Genomic DNA, 20,949 nt, shown 5'->3' with positions numbered 1-20,949 from the left:
CGCATTGCATAGCCAAGAGAGCCAAATCTTTTCCTTGATGTAAAATAGATGAATGCAGGCGGGCTTGCAGTTGCGGGGTATTTAAAGGAGGATCACCCATCAACTGTGCTGGTCCAGCCCCAAAGCGTGGATCGTCTTGAGAACGATTTAAATTGCCCAGAGCTTTTTCATTCACTAGTCGGCGCCATTGCGCTTCAAATAAAAGTAACTGCGTTGGTGTGAAGCAAATCTGTGCTATGTTATGACGGTCAAAGGGAGTTAGGTAATTAGAAAAAATCATTTGTAATAATGATTGAGCATACGGTGAGGTAAATCCATGTTCCATAACTGTAGTCCTTAAATCACGTATAACTCTCCAATGAAACGAATCCCAGTCATCTGGTTCCTCCCCATTACCACGAATAACAAGGCAAGGCAAAATATCACTGGCCAGTTCCACTTCCCCTGCCTCTTTAGCTTGCTTATACAATTTCTTCCAAAATTTGCCTGAGTCTGCGCCTTTAATTGCTACAGAAACAGGCTGTATAGTTAGCAAATTCTGAAGGCGGGGGGCCGACACTTCTCTCCGTCATTCCCTGCGGGGGCTGATAAATCTATTAAACACGAACTCACAGGTTCCTTTTTTGCCGCTTCCTGAAACTCTTCCTCTGATTCGGGGGGCAGCGGGGGTAACAAACACACTTCAGGAGGTGGAGGGGTTGAGAAGGACACATCCATGCATGCAGGGGCTGTGGGAGCTGATTTAGAAGCACTGGGGCAGGCAGTTTTTTTTATTGTCTCTAATGACAGTGGCCAGATTGAGTTTTAGCTGGGCTTTTGCCTTTCTAATTTTCTCTCTGTATGACCTTACAAGATCCATGTACTCATCTTGAATTGCTTGCCTTTTCTTCCAAAGGTGGTAAACTGAGTCCCAGCAAGAGCTCCCTGTTCAGCCAGGCCAGTCGTCTTCCCTGCCATTTTATCTTATGATACGTGGGAGCAGCCTGCTTCTGCGCTTTTAAGATTTCCTTCTTGAACAGCGTTCAGCCTTCCTGGACCCCTTTGTCCTTCAGGACTGTCTCCCAAGGTATTCTCCCAATCAATATCCTAAACAGGCTGAAGTCTGCCCTCTGGAAGTCCATAGTGGAGGTTTTGCTGACCCACCTCCTTACTTCACTAAGAATTGAGAACTTAACCATTTCATGGTTGCTAAGTCCAAGATGGCCTCCAACCACTACATCTTCCACCAGCCCTTCCCTGTTTGTAAACAGCAGGTCTAGTGAGGCACCTCCCCTGGTAGGCTCACTTACCAGCTGTGCCAGGAAGATATCTTCCATACACTCAAGGAACCTCCCAGACTGTTTCTTCCTTGCTGTGTTGTATTTCAAGCAGATGTCCAGTAGGTTGAAGACCCTCACCAGAACAAGAGCTGGCGATTTTGAGACTTCTGCCAGCCATTTGTAAAATGCTTCATCCACTTCCTCATCCTGGTTGGGTGGTCTATAACAGACTACCAACAGGATATCCATCTTATTCGCCTTCCCTGTCATCCTTAACCATAAACACTTGACCTTATCATCACTATCATTGAGCTCTATACAATCGAAATACTCCCTAATGTATAGAGCCACCCCACTTCTGCCTCTCCTTCCTTGCCTATCCCTTCTGAAGTGCTTATAGCCACTGATTGCAGCATTCCATTCATGAGAGCCTTCCCACCACGTTTCTGTGATGGTGACTAAGTCATAACTAACCTGCCGCACAATGGCTTCCAGCTCCTGTTTGTTGCCCATGCTGTGTGCATTGGTGTAGATGCACTTGAGCTGGGCTATCGATTTCACCCCTAACCTTGGCATGTCACCCCTAGGCTCATCTCTAGTGGGCCTGCTTTTATCCCCTCTCCCCTTCAAACCTAGTTTAAAGCCCTCTCAACAAGCCCTGCCAACTCCTGGCCAAGAATCCCTTTCCCCCTTGGTGACTGTTCAACATCATCTTTTGCCAGAAGGCCCAATGCTGTGTAAACATCCCCATGATCAAGGAAATCAAAATTCATTCAATAGCACCAACCTCTACGCCACACGATGGTCATGGCTTCTCTAAGGGCAAATCGTGCGTGACAAATTTTGATGAGGTCATAGCATCAGTGGCCAAGAGGAGAACAACCACCTGGACTTGTGCAAAGCATTCAACACTGTCCTGCAGGGCATCCTGATCTCTAAATTGGAAAGATATGCATTCGATAGATGGACCACTTGGTGGATAAGGAATTGGCTGGAAGGACGCATTTAAAGAGTAGTGGTCAATGGCTCAGTGTCCAAATGGAGGCAGGTGACAAGTGGCGTTCCTTGAGGGTTGGTACTGGGTTCGGTGCTGTTTAACACCTTTGTCAGAGACATGGACAGTGGGATTGAGTGCATCCTCAGCAAGTTTGCCAATGACTCCAAGGTGTGTGGTGTGGTTGACACACTGGAGGGAAGGGAGGCCATCCAGAGGGACCTTGACAAGCTAGAAAGGTGGGCCCATGCCAACCTCATGAAGTTCAACAAGCACAAGGTCCTGGACATGGGTTGGGGCAATCCAGGCTGGGTGGAGAATGGATTGAGAACAGCCCTGAGGAAAAGGACTTGGGGATGTTGGTTGATTGCCAGCTCAACATGAGCCAGCAATGTGTGCTTGCAGCCCAGAAAGCCAACCATATCTTGGGCTACATCAAAAGAAGCACATCCAGAATGTCAAGGGAGGTGATTCTCCCCCTCTACTTCACTTTCATGAGACCTCACCTGGAGTACTGTGTCCATTCCTGGAGCTCCCAGCACAGGATGGGCATGGAGCTCTTGGAGTGAGTCCAGATAAAGGTCACGAAGATTATTAGAGGACTGGAACACCTCTCCTATGAAGATTTAGATTAGATATTAGAAGAAATTATTTAGTGTGAGTGAGGGTGGTTTGACACTAGAATAGGTTGTCCAGGGAGGTTGTGGATGCCCCATTGTGGCTGCAGCTGTCGCTGTGAGAGTGGGGGCCCTGGCATGTTGGACGATTAAGTCAAAGTGGTCTAGGAAGAGATAACATGGATCTTAGCCAGCCTTATCAGGATGCCATAAATAATACTTGTGAGTGGAAAAACATGGTTGGAATGCTGCTGTGTATGTGTGAATTGGAAGACCAAGTTAGCAAGCATGAGTGTTTCACGTGAAGGCTGCATATTCAAGTATTATGAAAACATCCTGTTCGCTGATTAGCTAGATCCATTTCTGCATGCATAAAAGGAGCACTCATGGAGCAATAAATCAGTCGCTTTGTACAATGTGGGAAACTGTTCTTTTCTTCCCCACATAAGTCTAATGGCTTGTGCCTTTTTTCAGCTATCTCACCCCATCCCTGGAAGTGTTCAAGGCTGGGTTGGATGGGGCTCTGAGCAACCTGGTCTAGTAGGAGGTGTCCCTGCCCATACAGGAGGATTGGAACTAGATGATCTTTAAGGTCCCTTCCAACCCGCACCTTTCTATCATTCTATGATTAGATAGCCTGGAGAAATTTCTGAGACATTGCAGAGCAGAGAGTGGAATCAAAAGTTTTTTATCCTGGTTTGAGCATTTGCGGCGGACACACGGCTGACACACCATGATGGTGCATCAGCGGTTTATTAAGGATTACATTGCATTTTTATACTTTGCTCTCCTGTTCACGTGCCTTACGCTTCCTTCCTATTGGTTAACAGCTTCTGTTCAAACATTCTATCTTATCCTATGATAGGCTACAAGCTTCTTACATTTTCTTACAAGAATGTCGACACACATCCGTATCTCACATACCTTCTTTCCCTCAAACTTGTTTATCTCTAACTATCAAGGGCATAGCTATAGTTTGTCGAGATCAAGGCTGCCCGCAGCCCATAGCTGATTGCCCACACCTCATGAGATTCATTCTGGACATCATCACAAAACGTGAAAGTGAAGAATGTCATTGGGAGAAATCAACATGGATTCACCCAAGGGAAATCATTCTTAACCAACCTGATTGCCTTCTATGATGTCATTACTGGCTGGCTAGGTGAGGGGAGAGCACTGGATGTTGTCTACCCTGACTTCAGCAAGGCTTTTGATACTGTCTCCCATAACATCCTTGTTAGGAAACTCAGGAAGAGTGAGCTTGATGAGTGGACAGTGAGATGGATTGAGAGCTGGCTGTGTGACTGTCCTGGTTTGAGCCAGGATGAAGCCAATTTTCCTTTTACTGATTTTTTTTTTCCTTCAGTAAGTTTTCTTTCTTTTTTCACAGAGCCTTCCAGCTAAGGCTGATAAGAGTGAAATGTTTTTCTAACTGATGGGTCTTCAAGGTCGCATCTTTACTCTGCCGGCTCAGATGCACTCACTCACCCTTCAACAGTCCTATCTGGCCAGTGCAAAAGCCTGATGGCGAGTGGAGGCTGACAGTGGACTATTGTGGTCTGAATGAGGTGACACCACCACTCAGTGCTGCTGTGCCAGACATGCTAGAACTTCAGTACAAGCCGGAGTCGAAAGCAGCCAGGTGGTATGCCACTACTGACATTGCTCATGCCTTCTTCTCTATTCCTCTAGCACCAGAGTGCAGGCCACAGTTTGCTTTCACCTGGAGGGTAGTCCAGTACACCTGGAATTGACTGCCCCAGGGGTGGAAACACAGCTGAACCATTTGCCATGGACTGATCCATGTTGCACTGGAGAAGGGTGGAGCTCCAGAACACCTGCAGTACATCAATGATACCATTGTGTGGGGTGATATGCCAGAACGTCACAAGATCCCAGTGGACGTGATTAACAAAATAACAGCTATGGCCCCACCAGCTAACAAAAAGGACTCTCAAACCTTTTCAGGGACTGTTCATTTCTGGAGAATGCACATTCCTGGTTACAGTCAAGTTGTTAAACCGATCTATGAAATACCCTGAAAGAAGAGTGGCTTTAAATGGGGTCCCGACCAACAGAAAGCTTTTGAGCATATTAAAAAGGAGATTGTGTAGGCAATGGCCCTTGGACCAGTTCAAACAGGGCTAGACATCAAGAATGTGCTCTACACCTCAGCCAGGTACAATGATCCTAACTGGAGCCTCTGGCAGAAAGCACCAGGGGAGACTTGAGGTCTATGTTTGGGATTCTGGAGCCAGAGCTACAGAGGTTCCAAGGCCAACTATATGTCAACTGAAAAGGAGGTACTTGCAGCATATGAACGAGCTGGAGCCATTTCAGAAGTGACTGTCGCTGAAGCGCAGCTCCTCCTGGCACTCTGATTGCCATTATTGAGCTTCATATTCCAGAATAACCTTTCGCCTATCCATCATGCCACTGATACGACTTGGAGTAAATGGACTGCTTTAATTACCCACCGAGCTCAAATAAGAAGGCCTGGTTTGAGCCAGGATTAAGCCAATTTTCTTTTTACTGTTTTTTTTTTCCTTCAGTTAACTCTCTTTTAAGCAGCACATTGCTGAAAGTAGCAGCAAGTTTTCCAGCTACTGGACTGATAATGCTTGAGTGTTTATAGTTACTGCTGAGGGACCAAGGCCACTTTGCTCCACTTGTTGAATCTGCTGCTTCAAACACTAAAGGAGCAGAAGGCTCACATCTACAACCCTCCCATAGGGAGGAGCAGACTAGACAGATGGCAAAATTGGCAACACAAATTATTCCATCTATATATTTATGTGGCACTCAATATAAATTCAGGGATCACTGAAATCAAGCCCTTCTTTTTCCCCTCTCTTCTGTTCATGGCCAGCATCCAGGGAGGACTTTTTCTATCCATCTCCTTTGATCCCTAGGCCCACTGATACCCTTTCAGGTCCTGGAAATATCCTCTCTTGAGGTAGTCTATGCCAAGGATGCACGGAGCATCTGGGTCAGTCACTATAGGGTGCATTTGTCACTTTTTAACAGTGAGTCTCACATCAGCCTCCACAACAGTCAGTTCTTGAGATCCTTCCGTCACTCCAGAGATAGTGACAGATTCTGTTACTTTATGATTCAATGGCATTAGGGCATCTAAAACTCCTCTCTTCCATGACTAAGGAAGCTCATTCCAAAAGCTCTGCCTCAGAGTCTTATGAGCTATGCACAAAAAAGAAAGAACCAAAATGTAATAACATGATGTCATGGTATCCTCCAGTCAGGTCTTCCTCAGCTTTGCTATTTTCAAGACAAGGACTGAGTTGTGAGTGCAGTGAACATATATGCCACTACATATGGAACTTATCACTTTTAATATCATCTTGACAATAAATGGGGTTTTATACCTGTATTGGTTTTGTGTGGCAAGTTTTTGGTAGCAGGGGTCTGCAGAGCAGTACTTACACAGCATCAAGGCCTTTTCCGTTTCTCACACTGTCCCACCAGAAAATAGGCTGGGGATGAAATAAAAGTTGGAAGGGGACACAGCTGGGACAGCTGACCCCAACTGACCAAAGGGATATTCCATACCATATGACATCATGCTCAGCATATAAAGCTGGGGGGAGAAGAAGGAAGCAGATGTTTGGAGTTATGGTGCTTTGTCTTCCTAACTAACCATTACGCGTGATGAAGCCCTGCTTTCCTGGAGATGACTGAACACTTGCCTGCCAATGGGAAGAAGTGAATGAATTTTTGCTTTGCTTGCACATGTGGTTTTTGCTTTATTTATTAAACTGTCTTTATCTCAACCCATGAGTTTTCTCAGTTTTACCCTTCTGATCCTCACCCTGTCCCTCTTGGTGGGAGTGAGCAAGCAGCTGTGTGGTGCTTAGTTGCCAGCTGGGGTTAAACCACAACAAGTGGGCACCTGGCAGCTGGCCAAGATCAATGCACCACAATTTTCCCCTTTCCATTTTTTAAATGCTTATTTCTCCAACACAGAATGAGAGAAAGAAGCCAGATCATGACAAAAAACATACTGAGCATTCTCTTCTCCAATTACTCTCTACTCTTACAAATTATTGGAACATGCAAGAACTTAAATTACTTTCAATACAGAGTTTTCTGTTGCACTTATTATAATTTAGTTTTTAAAAAGTCAAAAGAAGTATTAGAATATTTATAATAAATACTATTCAGTGTTGCCTAAAATAGGCTTCCACTGAGTTAACAATAGAGAGAATAAGAAACTGCTCCCTAACCTAAATAGCTTATTTACCTCCTCCTGCTTTGTGCAGGTGTGCTGCAGCATTCCTCAGATAAGCAACGTCGGTTGGACCGAGCCAAAGGAGGCTGTGTATTTGATGCCATCTCCCATGGTCCCATCGGCGGTGATGTAGTTGATGATGCTGCTGTGTAGTCAAAGACCGAATGAGAAAGCCGTTGTCTCTTGGGACTTGAACTATCTTCACTATGTGGCAATGTAGACAAAAAAAAAAATCCTCAGCTAAGTGATTTGTTTAACATATTGAAACTCCAATATTTACTTCAGCTAGCATTAGAGAGGGAGACTTAACAGACTAAATCAAAATACCTTACAATTCAACAATTATAATTAGTTGTAGAACCCGCTGCATTCATAACACAAACAGTTGCCCACCTAAGCATTTTTACTAAAACATCTTTTAGCAAATTCAAGATATTTTAAATACTAATGCTAAAGCAACCACAAAAGTTATATCAGAAAAAGGAGTAAACATTTACTTCAGGAGAAAGAGGTAGGTCCTATTTTGCTATAATATTCAACACAGGCATTACCACCCCAATACAAAATTAGGATATAAACACATAAATGAGTGATCCAAAGACTTTTTTGAAAAGATAATCACAGATTTCATAGAATCATAGCATCACAGAATGGTTTGAGTTGGAAGGGACCTTAAAGATCATCTAGTTCCAACCCCCCTGCATGGGCAGGAACACCTCCCACTAGATGAGGTTGCTTAAAGCCCCATCCAACCTGGCCTTGAACACTTTCAGGGATGGGGCATTGTCACAGCTTGACTACAGATCAGCAATTAAACCAGAGACAATAATGCTCTCAAGCCCCTCCCGTTGGATCTCATTGGTCCCCATATACCATCAAGGACCTGGTCCTCCTTGAGGTTGTAGCACTCCTGACATCAGGGCAGGACTACCCTGAATCCCTCATCTGAACTTGTAGGGTCACAACAATGGCTGGGCACAGTGCTGCACTAGAAGAAGCAGACAGACAGAGGCCAAACCTCTGAAACCCCAAGCCCATTAAGCATTGGAGCCCCTGTTTTACTAGACTTGTCTCAGATTTTGACATTCAGAAACCAGGGCTCACATAAGTCTTGAGATGTGCTTTCATTTTCAAAATTGAAAAAAGAAAGAAGTGGGTTTTATGTGAAATATATTGGGTTTTCTCTGCTCTGGGAGACATCAAAACTTCTGTTTTGTTCTGAAAGAGAGTGTTTTCTACTTTTAAAGCAGTTTTGGACTTCACACTGCTGTTACTCTCTGCAGCTGAGAGCATACTGCTCTGTGTAGCTGCCCTTGTTTTGTTTTATGGTTTATTGACAGAACTGTAGGCATAATCAACAATATAATTACCAGCTTAGCAATCCTAGTGTTTATGATACTGATCTTTATGGGGGCACTGTATGTGTAGAGTTACGGTACAGATTCTAAAGTGAACAGAGAGGCTCATGCTGGCAATGGTAGTAGCATGTTCAGTTTTACTTCTCAATTTTCTCTCAAGCTGAATCTCCCAGCTCTTTATTTGAATAACATTTTTTTCTGAATAGCACAGTTAATCCTGTGACCAGGAGCAAAGCAAAGGTGAAACCCTCCTCCCTTTTTACCTGTTCCTGTCTGAGACATGCAGAGTTTCTTCGAGCAATGATAGAGACCGAAATTGAGGAAGCAGATGATTCTAAATCTGGTGATGGAGCAGGTACCTCTCTAATAGATAAAAAAACAGGCCCTTCTCAAGCAGATAGAACAGCAGGCCCTCCTCAATCAGATGATGATGATGACCTTGTCCAGCCTTTCTCTATGAAGGAACTGTGCCTCATGAGAAAGGACGTCACCTACATTGACGGTGAGGGACCTCTTCCTTGGTTGCTCCGATGCTTTGATAGTGGGGCTGAAACCTATAACATGGATGAGAGAGAAGCCAAGCAGTTGGGATCCCTGGCCAGAGATGCTGGTATTGCTAGAGCACTTGGTAGTAAGATGCAAACTACCACCCTGTGGGACCGGCTTTTTTCAGCTGTGAGATACCCCCACAAGGGTGACATCGAATGGTGCCGAAGCAGAACACCCACTCTTGAGAAAGCCATCATGTATTTGAGAGAAATAGCTGTGCGAGAGGTGATCTATGATAAAGATGGACTTAAAAATCCCGATGACATTCTGTGCAACACACAAATGTTCCGGAGGTTTGCGCAGGCTGTACCAGCAGTCCATGCTCATGTATTCTCCTTAATGGGATGCATTCATGATGATGCAAGACCAACTGTGCGTGAATTGGCTTTCAGAGCACAACGTTATGGAGACATGATCTCTGATTCCCATCAGTTCCACACCTCAGCCACTGAACAAATGACTGACAGAAAGAATAAGATGACGAACAGATGGGGAGGTAAACCTCAGAATCTCCATAGAGATTATTTTAAAGAGGACATGAGAATCTGGGACAAGATACCCACTGATATTCTCCAGTTAAGTGTGCAAGAGCTGCTAAATAGAACAAATCAGATGACAGTTCTTCCAGGAAGAAAGCTACACCAGTCTCCACCCAGGATGGCTTATCGACCTCTAATGCTCAACATTAGAGGTGCCCTGCCTCCAGTCAAGGGGAGGAGAGGGACAACCGAGTTTACTGGCCTGTGTGGATTTGGTGGCCTTAGAACAACAAAGGTGTAAAGCCCTGGTGGACACTAGTGCACAGTGCACCCTAATGCCATCAAATATTAAAGGGACAGAATCAGTAACTATCATAGAATCATGGAATCACAGAGTCATTAAATTTTTTGACAGGTATCCCTGAGGAACCACCCCCAGCAACTCCCACAACACTCTCCTTAGCTGTGAACAGCCCGAAAAGTCCCGGAGTGCTGACAAACGGAGCAGCAGGGCAGACAGGAGCTGAGGGTAGAATTATGAGGGTCAGGAACACATGAGCCTAGGGATCAACGGTGATAGATGGATGGAGTCCTCCTCAGATGTCGGCCATGGACGGAAGAGAAGGGAAGAAGAAGCAGGAAGGAAGTTGTCTTCTGTGATCTCTGACCTTCCTCTGAGCTTACATATATGGAATGGAATATCTCTGGCCAATTTTTCTGTCCATCTAGTTCAGCCTCCCCTAGCGGGAGGGGTGGAGTGTGGGTGTGTCATAGATCTCCCAGTAGTGCCAGAGATGGCAGGGTAAAGATGTGACCTTGGAGTCTTGTCAGTAACATAAACATTCCAGTGCTGTCAGTCAACTAGTTGGAACACTTGCTGCTAGTTAAAAGAGAGCTTACTGAAGAAAAAAAAAATCAGTAAAAGAAAAATTGGCTTCATCCTGGCTCAAACCAGGACACTGGATCAATAGGCCAAGGCCAGTTTTATGAGATTCAATAAGGCCAAGTGTCATGTCCTGCATTTCAGTCACAACAACTCCAGGCTTGGGGAAGAGTGGCTAGAAAGCTGCCCAGTGGAAAAAGGCTTGGGGGTGTTTATTGACAGCTGGCTTAACATGAGCCAGCTGTGTGTCCAGGTAGCCAAGAAGACCAACAGCATCCTGGCCTGCATCAGGAATAGTGTGGCCAGCTGGAGTAGAGAGGTGATCGTGCCCCTGTACTTGGCATTGGTGAGGCCACACATCAAATACTGTGTGCAGTTCTGGGCCCCTCGCTACAAGAAGGTCATTGAGTTGCTGGAGCATGTCCAAAGAAGAGCACCAGCTGGATTACATGCAACCTTTTCCTTGAAGGGATCTTTCCCTCACACTTGAGAAGAGATGTTTCCATAGACTGCAGGCTTGTGCGCCTCTTCCAATCACTTTATCAATGTCTCCTTCCTCAGCAAAGGACCCCAGCTGCCTGGCTTCTCTACCATCTAAATCCAATCTACTGGTCCCATTATCCCAGCATCTGAGCAGCCAAGTGACAATTTGCTTGCCTTGATGACAGCTGAAATATTTTCTCACTTGGGTATAGAGATCGGGTACTGGTCGTCTTCCCCTTCCTCCTTCTCTTCCTCCTTAGGAGTAGCTTCTTCATCCATTTCTAAACGTGTTGATCTTCATGCCAATTTTGTCTTCTGTATGGGGGTGACTGATACTGGCATTGGTTGAATCCCTAGTTCAGCTGCATCACCTATCTCTGGGGTTTGAGTAGCTGCAGTTGTGGGGGTTGAAGCAGCTACAGTACCTGTCCCCAGGGTTTGAGTGGCTGCAGTGCCTGTCACCGAGGTTTGAGTAGTCGCAGTATCTGTCGCCAAGGTCTGAGTATCTGCAGTATTTGTCATGGGGGTTAATTTCTGAATGGTATTCATAGATGTTTAACCCTAAACAAGACCTGAACCATATTCAGGAGCATGTTGGTTCCTAGGAATAGGACCATGCTGATTTCAACATCCAAAGGATAGTAAAGATCTTTAAAATTCTCAAACAATGTTATATATAGCCTGGTGGAGACAGGAAAGATGCGTAAGGATATGTCCTCCATAAGTCGGCTCCTTGAGGAGAAAAGTCAAAAAGTGTAATTATTAATAGTCTCCAGGAGACCCGAAGTACAGAGATAAGCAGAGTGCCTACGATAAAGGTTAAGTGGCAGGGTGTCACAGGTTGACGGAGGTATCCTTCCTCTTTATTCAGCACTGGTGAGACTACACCTGGAGTCCTGTGTCCAGTTCTGGGCTCCCCAGTAAACGAGAGCCATGGATACACTGGAGAGAGTTCAAAGAAGGGCTACAAGGAAGGTTTTAAGGGAGTGAAGCATCTCTCCTGTGAGGAAAGGCTGAGAGTGCTGGAACTCTTTAGCCTGGAGAAGAGAAGGCTCAAGGGACATCTTTTCAATGTGTATAAATATCTGAAGGGGGGGCTGCAAAGAGGACAGAGCCAGACTCTTTTCGGTAGTGCCCAGTGAGAATAAAAAGGGCAATGAGCACAAAGTGAAACCCAGGAGGTTCTGTCTGAATGTCAGGAAACACTTTTTTACTGTGATGGTGACTGAGCACTGGAACAGGTTGCCCAGAGACTGTGGAGTCTCCCTCCCTGGAGGTATTCAAAAGCAATCTGGACATGGTCCTGGGCAACTGGCTCTTGGTGGCACTGCTTGAGCAGGGGGGTTTGACTAGATTACCTCCAGAGGACCCTTTCAACCACAATAATTCTGTGATTCTGTGAATCAAGTGCTCAAATGTCTTTTTAACAAGTATTGTGAAGGCAATATTTCTATAAAAATGTTTCTTCTGGTTTCTTCTCTTGGTCAAGCACTCATGCTGAAATAAACATCTATGCTAGGGCTTTCAGAAATTTTCTCAATGAGAGATTGTATGACAAACTAACATACCTGGTCTATCAAAACTTTCCAGTGTAAAAACATCCTTACTATTGATTTGTGCTTCTAATTATAAGTGCCACAAACTTTTCTTAATGTGATCTTTCATCTTTTTCCTTATGTGTTTTTAGTCCTCCTGTTCACCATCAGAGAGCAAGAAGGGATTGTCTTTCTCAACACAATTCTTTTAGCCAAGGTGAAAACTACCACCATCTCTCCTATGGACGGCAGCAAGCAATAGAAGAGCCCCAAGCTTTTAACCCTCCAAATATATCCCATCGTATGTTGTCCCCAGCTGCTCACCCACCACAGCAGAACACAGTGATGGTTGACATTCATGATCAGGTAAGAGTGTATTGAGAACATGGATGCAAATGTCTTAAACTCTGTGTATTCCTCTCTAAAGAAAGCAAATGAGTGAACTCTCCTTGACAAATTAGTTGGCAATGGAGGTCACACAACAATAATTCCTATTAGTCCTCTTGTAGAGTGTTTTTTTTCCCTTTTTTTTTTCTTCTGAGTAGTATCAGTGTATAGAGAGCTGCAGCATTCAGCAGAAATAAAAAATCTAGACTCTAATAGAGAAGAATGAAAGTCAACAGCCTGTCAGCGTGTATTGGCAGTTCTGAAGATCTCTGCATCCCACCTTTGAAATGTGACTCTTCTGCTTCTGAAGTTAATTTAGTCTAAGATAAGCTGTAGTAATAATGTATATACTTCATTGCATAGGAAGTATCTCTCCTTAGCTTAAAGTGCTTTACATAGTTTAAATATATACTTCAAAAATAGAATTCACAATACATATAATTGCCTACATAACAGCAAAACTCATAATCTTATAACTAAATTATTCATTCTAACCTTAAATGGCATGAAAAAATGAGATTTGCAATTAGCCCAGAAAAAAAATTTAGGTCTTCCTGAGACAGGAAGAGGAGTAGGATTCCATAACGGAGGCTCTTAAAAGTAAATTGTCCTCTTGATATAGACTTTTCTTGTTCAAAACAGTAGACTGCAGCCCAAATGTGTTTGTTGTTATGCAGTTACATTCACTAACTGGGAACAGAGCTGGTCATTCTAGTGCATTTTACAGGGGGGTTTCCTGAACCAGAGGAACCTAAGGAGAGACCCGACAGGAGCCCACAGCTATGAGGCCTGGGCAGGGCTAGGAGCAATGGTGGGATATTTAAACGTGTAATCGAAACTAACACTCAGTCGCCAAGGTGAGCAGCTCAGGTACCATCACAATCTACAGTGAAACGCTCTAACATGGTGTATGGGGAGTTGTTCCTGAACCAAGGAAACCTCAAGGGAAGCAGACTCACCAGGAGCCTGCAGCTTACGAGACAGCGGCTGACAAGACCTGGGCGGGTTCAGGAACAACAGTGGCCAAGCCCCTCCCACACGTATCAAAGAAGCTCCTAGGGAGCACTAGCTACCAGAGCAGGCAAACAGGGCGTGGTATCTCATCAAGGCGTGGCAGTTAGCATGACAATTCACACAGAAGGGTGTGCAGGAAGGGCGCTGTAACTCTGCCACCTCTACCAGGGAGAAATGGTATCTACCCAGCAGAAGGCCATGGATTCACTAAACTCTGCACTCACCACGACTGACACAACTTCCCAGAGTTCTGATGGGAACATGCTGCCATCTAGCTGTTGAGTTGCAGGGTGTGCTCTGCTCTTATGCGAGTACTGGATGGCAGTTTTGAGTACACCTGTGAGAGGTGTGCCCAGGTAAAGGAACTCCTCAGCCTAGTGACAGAGCTCCAGAAGGAGGTGAGTAGATTGAGGAGTATCAAGGAGTCTGAGAGAGACTACTGGAACTGCATCCTACCTTCTCTGGGACAGGCCTTTCAGGCAGACAGGATGCATGGTAGGGAGGATTATCTATCCTCTCTCCACTGGCTGAACACGGTGACTTAAGGAATAGGGGGCAATGGCAACAAGTTCCTGCCTGGCACAGCAGGTATGTCTCCTCTTTGACTATCCCACCTTCCCAGGTGCCCTTGCATAATGTGTACAAGGCTCTACAAGGGGAACTGAACAATAATGAGGATGATGGTTTATCATTATGATGGTGGTATGGCCAAGGTTAAGTCAGCCTATGCTCTGCATCAAAACTGCTTCCATAAAGAAAAAAGATGGTTTATTGTCATAGCAGACTCTTTTCTGAGAGGAACAGAAAGCTCAGTTTGCTGATCGGACCTATTACTTAGGAAAGCCTACTGTGTCCCTGGGGCCCAGCTTAAAGATGTTACAAGAAAACTTCCTACCCTGATACAGTCCTCAGATTATTATTGATTATTGATTTCTCATGTAAACAGTGATGAAGTTTCAATGAGAAGTCCGAAGGTGATCAAGAGACTTCAGGGCCTTGGCATGACTAGTTAAGGGATCAGGAGTACAAGTACTGTTTTCTCTTATACTTCCAGTTGCAGGGAATGATGGAAGAAACAAGCAGACCCAGCTGATCAATACTTGACTCTGTAACTGGTGTCATTGACAGAATTTTGGGGATTTTGATTATGGGTTGGTCTACACAACACCAGGCCTGCTGGCAACAGATGGGGTAAACCTGTCTCAAAGGGGCAAAAGGATTTTTGCGCAGAAGTTAGCAGGGCTCATTGAAAGAGCTTTAAATTAGATTTGAAGGGGAGAGGGAAAAAAACCCAAAACAGGCTCACTAGAGATAAGCCTCAGGGCGGCACAGTGTGTTGCTGAGGTCCTTCAGTCTGCCATCTCAGTGGGAGTAGGGGATGGAGATTGACACAGCAGCAAAGACGCATGGGTTATTGATGTATTAGAAACCACAGAAGCACCTGAAAACAGTCACACAGGAATTAGGGCTTCTCTCCAAAAAAAGGTTGCTGGATCAATAGCCCAAGTTAAGTGCATCTACACTAATGCATGCAGCATGGACAACAAACAAGAGGAGTTGGAAGCCATTGTGCAGCAGGAAAACTATGACATAGTTGCAATCACAGAAGCATGGTGGGATGACACACACAGCTAGAGTGCTGCAATGGATGACTATAAACTCTGCAGAAGGGATAGGCAAGGAAGGAGAGACGGTGGGGCAGCTCTGTATGTTAGGGAATGTTTTGACTGTCTAGAGCTTGACAATGGTGATAAAAGGGTCTGGTGTTTATGGGCAAGTATCAGGAGAAAAGTCAACAAGGCAGATATCATGGTGGGAGTCTGTTATAGACTGCTCAACCAGGATGAAGAGGAAGATGAAATATTCTATAAGCATCTGGGAGAAGTCTCACAATTGCTAGCCCTTGTTCTAGTGCAGGACTTCAACTTACCAGTTGTCTGCTGGAAATACAGTACAACAGAGAGGAAACAGTCTCAGAGGTTCCTGAGGTGTGTGGAAGATAAGATAGAGTTTTCAGAGACAAGGAATGTGGTTAGCCAAACTGCTATCTTGGACTTATGGAGGGAAGACTTTGGCCTGTTTAGGGGCCTGGTTGACAGAGCCCCTTGGGAGGAAGTACTGAAGGCCAAAGGAATCCAGGAAGGCTGGACATTCTTCAAGAAGGAAATCTTGAAGGCACAGGAGCAGGCTGTTCCCATGTGCCAAAATATGAGCCAGCAGGGAAGAAGACAGGCCTGGCTGAACAGAGAGTTTTGGCCGGAACTGAGGAAAAAAAAAAAAAAGAGTTTATGACCTTTAGAAGAAGGGACAGGCAACTTAGAGGGACTACAAGGATGTTATGAGGTTATGCAAGGAGGAAACGAGAAGGGCCAAAGCTCACCTAGAACTTAGTCAGACTACTGCCGTAAAAGACAGTAAAAAATGTTTCTATAAATACATTAGCAACAAAATGAGGATTAAGGTGAATCTCCATCCTTTATTGGATGTGGGGGGAAGCATAGTGTCAAAGGCTGAGGAAAAGGCTGAGGTACTTAATGCCTTCTTTGACTCAGTCTTTAGTAGTAAGACCAATCATTCTCAGGGTACCCAGCCCCCTGAACTGGAAGACAGGGGTGTGGAGCAGAATGAAGCCCCCATAATCCAAGGGGAAGTGGACAGCAACATGCTACATCACGTAGAGACACACAAGTCTATGGGGCCAGATAGGACCCACCCAAGGGTACTGAGTGAGCTGTCAGAAGAGCTCACCAAGCCAATGTCACGGTCCGAACCCGGTTTTGGGTCGCCTTATCTCAGGGCACAATCGCCCTGTTTGTTTATCAGGATTTTCTGATACCAAATTATATATTCAGGATCGCCTTCTTAATTATTTCGGTGGGTCAGTCCCTGGCTTGGGGCCGGCTTGCTTCCACCGGATATATAACCGATTGACAAGCTCCTCTCGGAAGCACACACACACAGATTATGTGTTTAAAATACCACTTTACTGTAAAAGTTTTCAAAGTGTGTGTGTGGGGAAAACTGGATATGTAAATGAACCCGGTCGGCAAAGAGAAAGAAAAAAATACTACTATAGTTTGGGGTAGAGACAGAGAGCCCAAAGCCTTTCTCGTATAGGGTCGACGAGGTGCGTGTAAGGGGCCAATTACACACACGTGTTAGAGGTGAAAGGTTTGAATGGTGATGTTATGCTCACGTCCTCCTGGAGCCAGGGGGAGGGATGAAGCGAGTTGTGACAGCGGTGGCAGATACAGCGTAGGTGGCACCAGCGGCAGGGGCAGCGAGGCAGGGCCACTCACCGCTATCGCCCTTAAGAGCTTTCTTCCGATGATCTCAGGAGCGCTGGAGAGGCGAGGAGTCTGACAAGCTGTTTTCCTCACTGGACCCGGGTCCGGCCTGTGGTGGTCTCAGCGACGGCTGCGTTCACCTCGGCTCCTTTTATTTGGTTTTCCTTCTCTCTCTTTTGACTTCTTTTCTTCTCTCTCTTTTATCTTCTTTTCTTCTCTCTCCTTTGTGCCAGCAGCAGCGGGCAATGGGCACAGTAACGACCCACAAACGATCGTCGTTATCGGCATTCATTGCTTTGCAGTCTGCAGTATTAGGCCACCGCTCCTGGGCCTACGTGCAGTTCGTGATGAAGTCCCAGCCGCGGCCCCTACCCTGCAATATCGCCACCGTTTTCTCCTTTATTATTTTTTTTTTTTTCTGTTACGTCTCTCTATTACAGTCAATTTCAGTGAGAGACATACTTTGTTGGAGGCCAGTTCTCCACAGCCAATTTCCTTAATTTATCAGCAGTCCTGGCTAACTAGGGAGGTCCCAGTTACTGGAGGTTAGCAAATGTGACGTCCATCTACAAGAAGGGCCAGAAGGAGGATTTCAGGAGCTACAGGCCTGTCAGTCTGTCCTCAGTGCCGAGGAAGGTTATGGAGCAGTTTATCTTGAGTGCCATCACATGGCACATGCAGGACAACCAGGTGATCAGGCCCAGTCAACATGGGTTCATGAAAGTAAGGTCCTGCTTGACCAACCTGATCTCCTCCTATGACAAGATAACATGGATGAGGGAAAGGCTGTGGATGTTGTTTACCTGGACTTTAGTAAAGTGTTTGATGCTATTTCCCACAGCATTCTTCTGGAGAAATTGGCTGCTCATAACTTGGACAGGGGTGCTCCTCACTGGAGCCAGTTGGTAGCCAGTCACAAGTGGTACTTCCCAGGGCTCAGTATTGGGGCCCATTTTCTTTAATATCTGTATCAATGATCTGGATGAGGGGATCAAGTGCACCCTCACTAAGTTTGCACATGACATCAATTTGGACGGGAGTGTTAAGAAATACTAGTTGTTTAGTTTAAACTGGTAAGTTTTAAATAGAGTTAATCGCTCAGAGTCAATAATCCAGCATTAGTGTTATGTGTAAAGTTTGTTCACCTAGCCGTTGTATTGTGTACTGTGTATCTAGCTAGACATGAGCCTTTGTGCTGGGCAACTAGAACAATACGTGTTAAGTTGATAACACATTCCAGGAGACCGAAGTTGTTTATTCAACTGGATGTGCTAACGAACTTTTGTTTCAGGAACAGGCCTAAGAACTGCATGCTTCTGGACTTTGATATGTAAAACTTGAGATTACACAGGCGCAGAGTACACCACGAAAGACTATTAAAGAAGACACATGAAAGAGGAAAAGCGTCCAGAGGAGGAGAGATTACTCCCTGGCACCCAGCGCTGTTACCTTGCTATTTTTGCTTGCTGTAATTAATAAATTTCTGTTTCATAACTCCGATCTGACGATCCGAAATTAAAAATAGCAAGGTGGGGAAATACCCCTATAAATTTTGTGCACAAAGTCCGGACGAAGACGCAGGACGACAACGCGTGAGTATATTACCTTCGGGTAAGGGGAGCCGTTCGGTCGGGGTGGTTATCCCAAAGTGCGACGAGTGTGTGTGTGAGAGGAGAACCGGTAGCCGGATTTTCCAAGCGAGTGCGGACCCTTCAGTAGTGCGGTTCTCAACGTCCGCGAGGACTTGAGCCACGAACAAGGGAAAGCGGTTGGAACGGTGGAAAGAAGGCACTTTGGAAGATGGGACAGGGGAAGAGCAAACCCCCTATACCCATTAGCATCATTCCAAAAACGTCTAGATAATTGGAATCATTATCTACAAATTGGGGGAAAAGATAAGGCAAAGATGATATATTATTGTATAAAAGTATGGGGAGGACAAGAAATAAGCCCATCAATTATGTGGCCAAAGTATGGGTCTGATGAGGATTATGTCCAACAGAAATTAAATTTATGGGTTAACTCAAAACCATCTAGTAGTTTGGAGGAAAGGGATTATGCTGCCGTATGGGTTACACACCCTGAGGCAAGGATTTTCAAATTATCAGGGGGTCAGATTAAGAAGCGAAAAGAGGACGAGGTTCCTTTAGGACCCCCACCTTATGTACCAATTCCCACAGCTCCACCCGGTGGGTCAGATTCTGAACTGGAGGAACAGAGACAGCTCACTAGGAGCCAGGCCAGACGGGGTCAACTTTATCCTCTAAGAGAAATGCCCATGGGAGGACCAAACCCCCAAATGGGGTTCATAACAGTTCCCCTTAATTCGGGAGACGTAAGAGAATTTAAAAAGGAAATGGGCAGCATTTTAGAAGACCCATTAGGAATTGCAGAAAGAGTAGACCAGTTTTTGGGACCTAACATCTATACTTGGGATGAGCTCCAGGCAATCTTAGGAATACTCTTTACTGCAGAGGAAAGAAATAGGATTAGAAGAGAGGGAATGAGAATTTGGGACGCTCAACACGCACAAGGTCCGTTAGCAGATACTAAGTGGCCACTACAGCGGCCCCAGTGGGACCATCAAAATGAACAACATAGAAACCACATGCAGGACTTAAGGACAATCATCATACAAGGAATTAGGGAAGCTGTACCAAGGGGACAGAATATTAATAAGGCTTTTAATGAAAGACAGAAAAAGGAGGAGACACCTACAGAATGGTTAGAAAGATTGAGGAAAAACCTACAATCATATTCAGGGCTAGATCCCGATACCCCTTTGGGACAAGCACTATTAAAAACTCAATTTGTGGCTAAGTCATGGGAAGATATTAGGAAGAAGTTAGAAAAGTTAGATAACTGGCAAGATAGAGGATTAGACGAGCTCTTGAGGGAGGCACAGAAAGTATATGTCAGAAGGGAGGATGAGAGTCAAAAGAAACAGGTGCGGATGATGGTAGCAGCTGTTCGTGAGAGCAGGGGAATGGGTAAACCACGATATCCAAGTCACCCTCGCCCAAGAATAACGGAACATAGGGAAAATCAGGAAGAGAAGCGGACTTGTTTTTATTGCGGGAAACAGGGTCACTTGAAGAGGGAATGTAAAAACCCAGAGGCCAAGTGGCGATTCAGGAAAGGGAAAGGCATCGCATGTGCTGTGCTTGGAGCCTGCCTGGCGGCGGCGTCACAGCATCGAGCTGACTGCCAGACCCAGAAAGGAAAAGTTATCGAGTCTTTGCAAACATTAGTCGGGTCGTTACAGGACCAAATTGCTGGCCTTAAAAGAGAGAATGTTGAGCTTCAGGAAGAATTAGCAAGTGAAAAGGCTCACTCAGATTCTTTGAAGTACGCTCTGTGGGAAGAACGTACTGCTCGGGGTGAGCAAAGGGCAGAAGGTGTGCGGGTGAATGAATTGCAAGATAAGGGTGTCTATGTTAGGAGAGTGAGTCCCATCTATCCACAACAGGAGTTGCGGGAAGCTAAAGCCCGACCAGATAAAATTCCACAGTTACGGCCCCTGATTAAAAGGGAATACCATTACGAGGATCCGGGTGATGAACAACCTTCCTCGGTAACTACGGAGGTTCCCTATTCAGCCACTGAGCTGGCAAAGCTAAAGAAAGAATTCGGACGTAACCCCAAAGAGTCAGAGACGGAGTATGTGTGGCGAGTCTCTTTGTCCGGGGGTGACCAAATTTTATTAACTGAGAAAGAGGCCGAGGGATACTGGGGACCCGGTGTGTTTTTAACTACTGGTGACCAGAGGGCCCCGTGGTCACTCACACAACGTGCTGCTTATTGGGCTGGTGGGTTAGATCCCCTAGAGAGGGGGGACCCTTTGGCTGTTGTTGGAAC

The 20,949-nt window shown here is 45.3% G+C and overlaps 1 protein-coding gene across 1 annotated transcript in view; it reads left to right on the top strand.

Moving 5' to 3' along the window:
* Nucleotides 1-8,774: 8,774 nt before the first annotated feature.
* Nucleotides 8,775-20,949, top strand: part of LOC104388529 (E3 ubiquitin-protein ligase RNF38-like) — a 117,049-nt gene continuing 104,874 nt past the window's right edge. Inside the window, exons 1-3 of the mRNA XM_009997403.1 lie at nt 8,775-8,976; nt 9,148-9,316; nt 12,556-12,769. Of these exons, the coding sequence (XP_009995705.1) occupies nt 8,775-8,976; nt 9,148-9,316; nt 12,556-12,769 (585 nt within the window). The remainder of the gene's footprint in view (nt 8,977-9,147; nt 9,317-12,555; nt 12,770-20,949) is intronic.

The sequence above is a fragment of the Chaetura pelagica genome, unplaced genomic scaffold, assembly GCF_000747805.2.
Source record: "Chaetura pelagica isolate M959 unplaced genomic scaffold, ChaPel_1.0 scaffold95, whole genome shotgun sequence".
In the NCBI taxonomy this organism is placed as follows: Eukaryota; Metazoa; Chordata; class Aves; order Apodiformes; family Apodidae; genus Chaetura; species Chaetura pelagica.
This window is presented reverse-complemented; position numbering and strand designations above follow the sequence as displayed.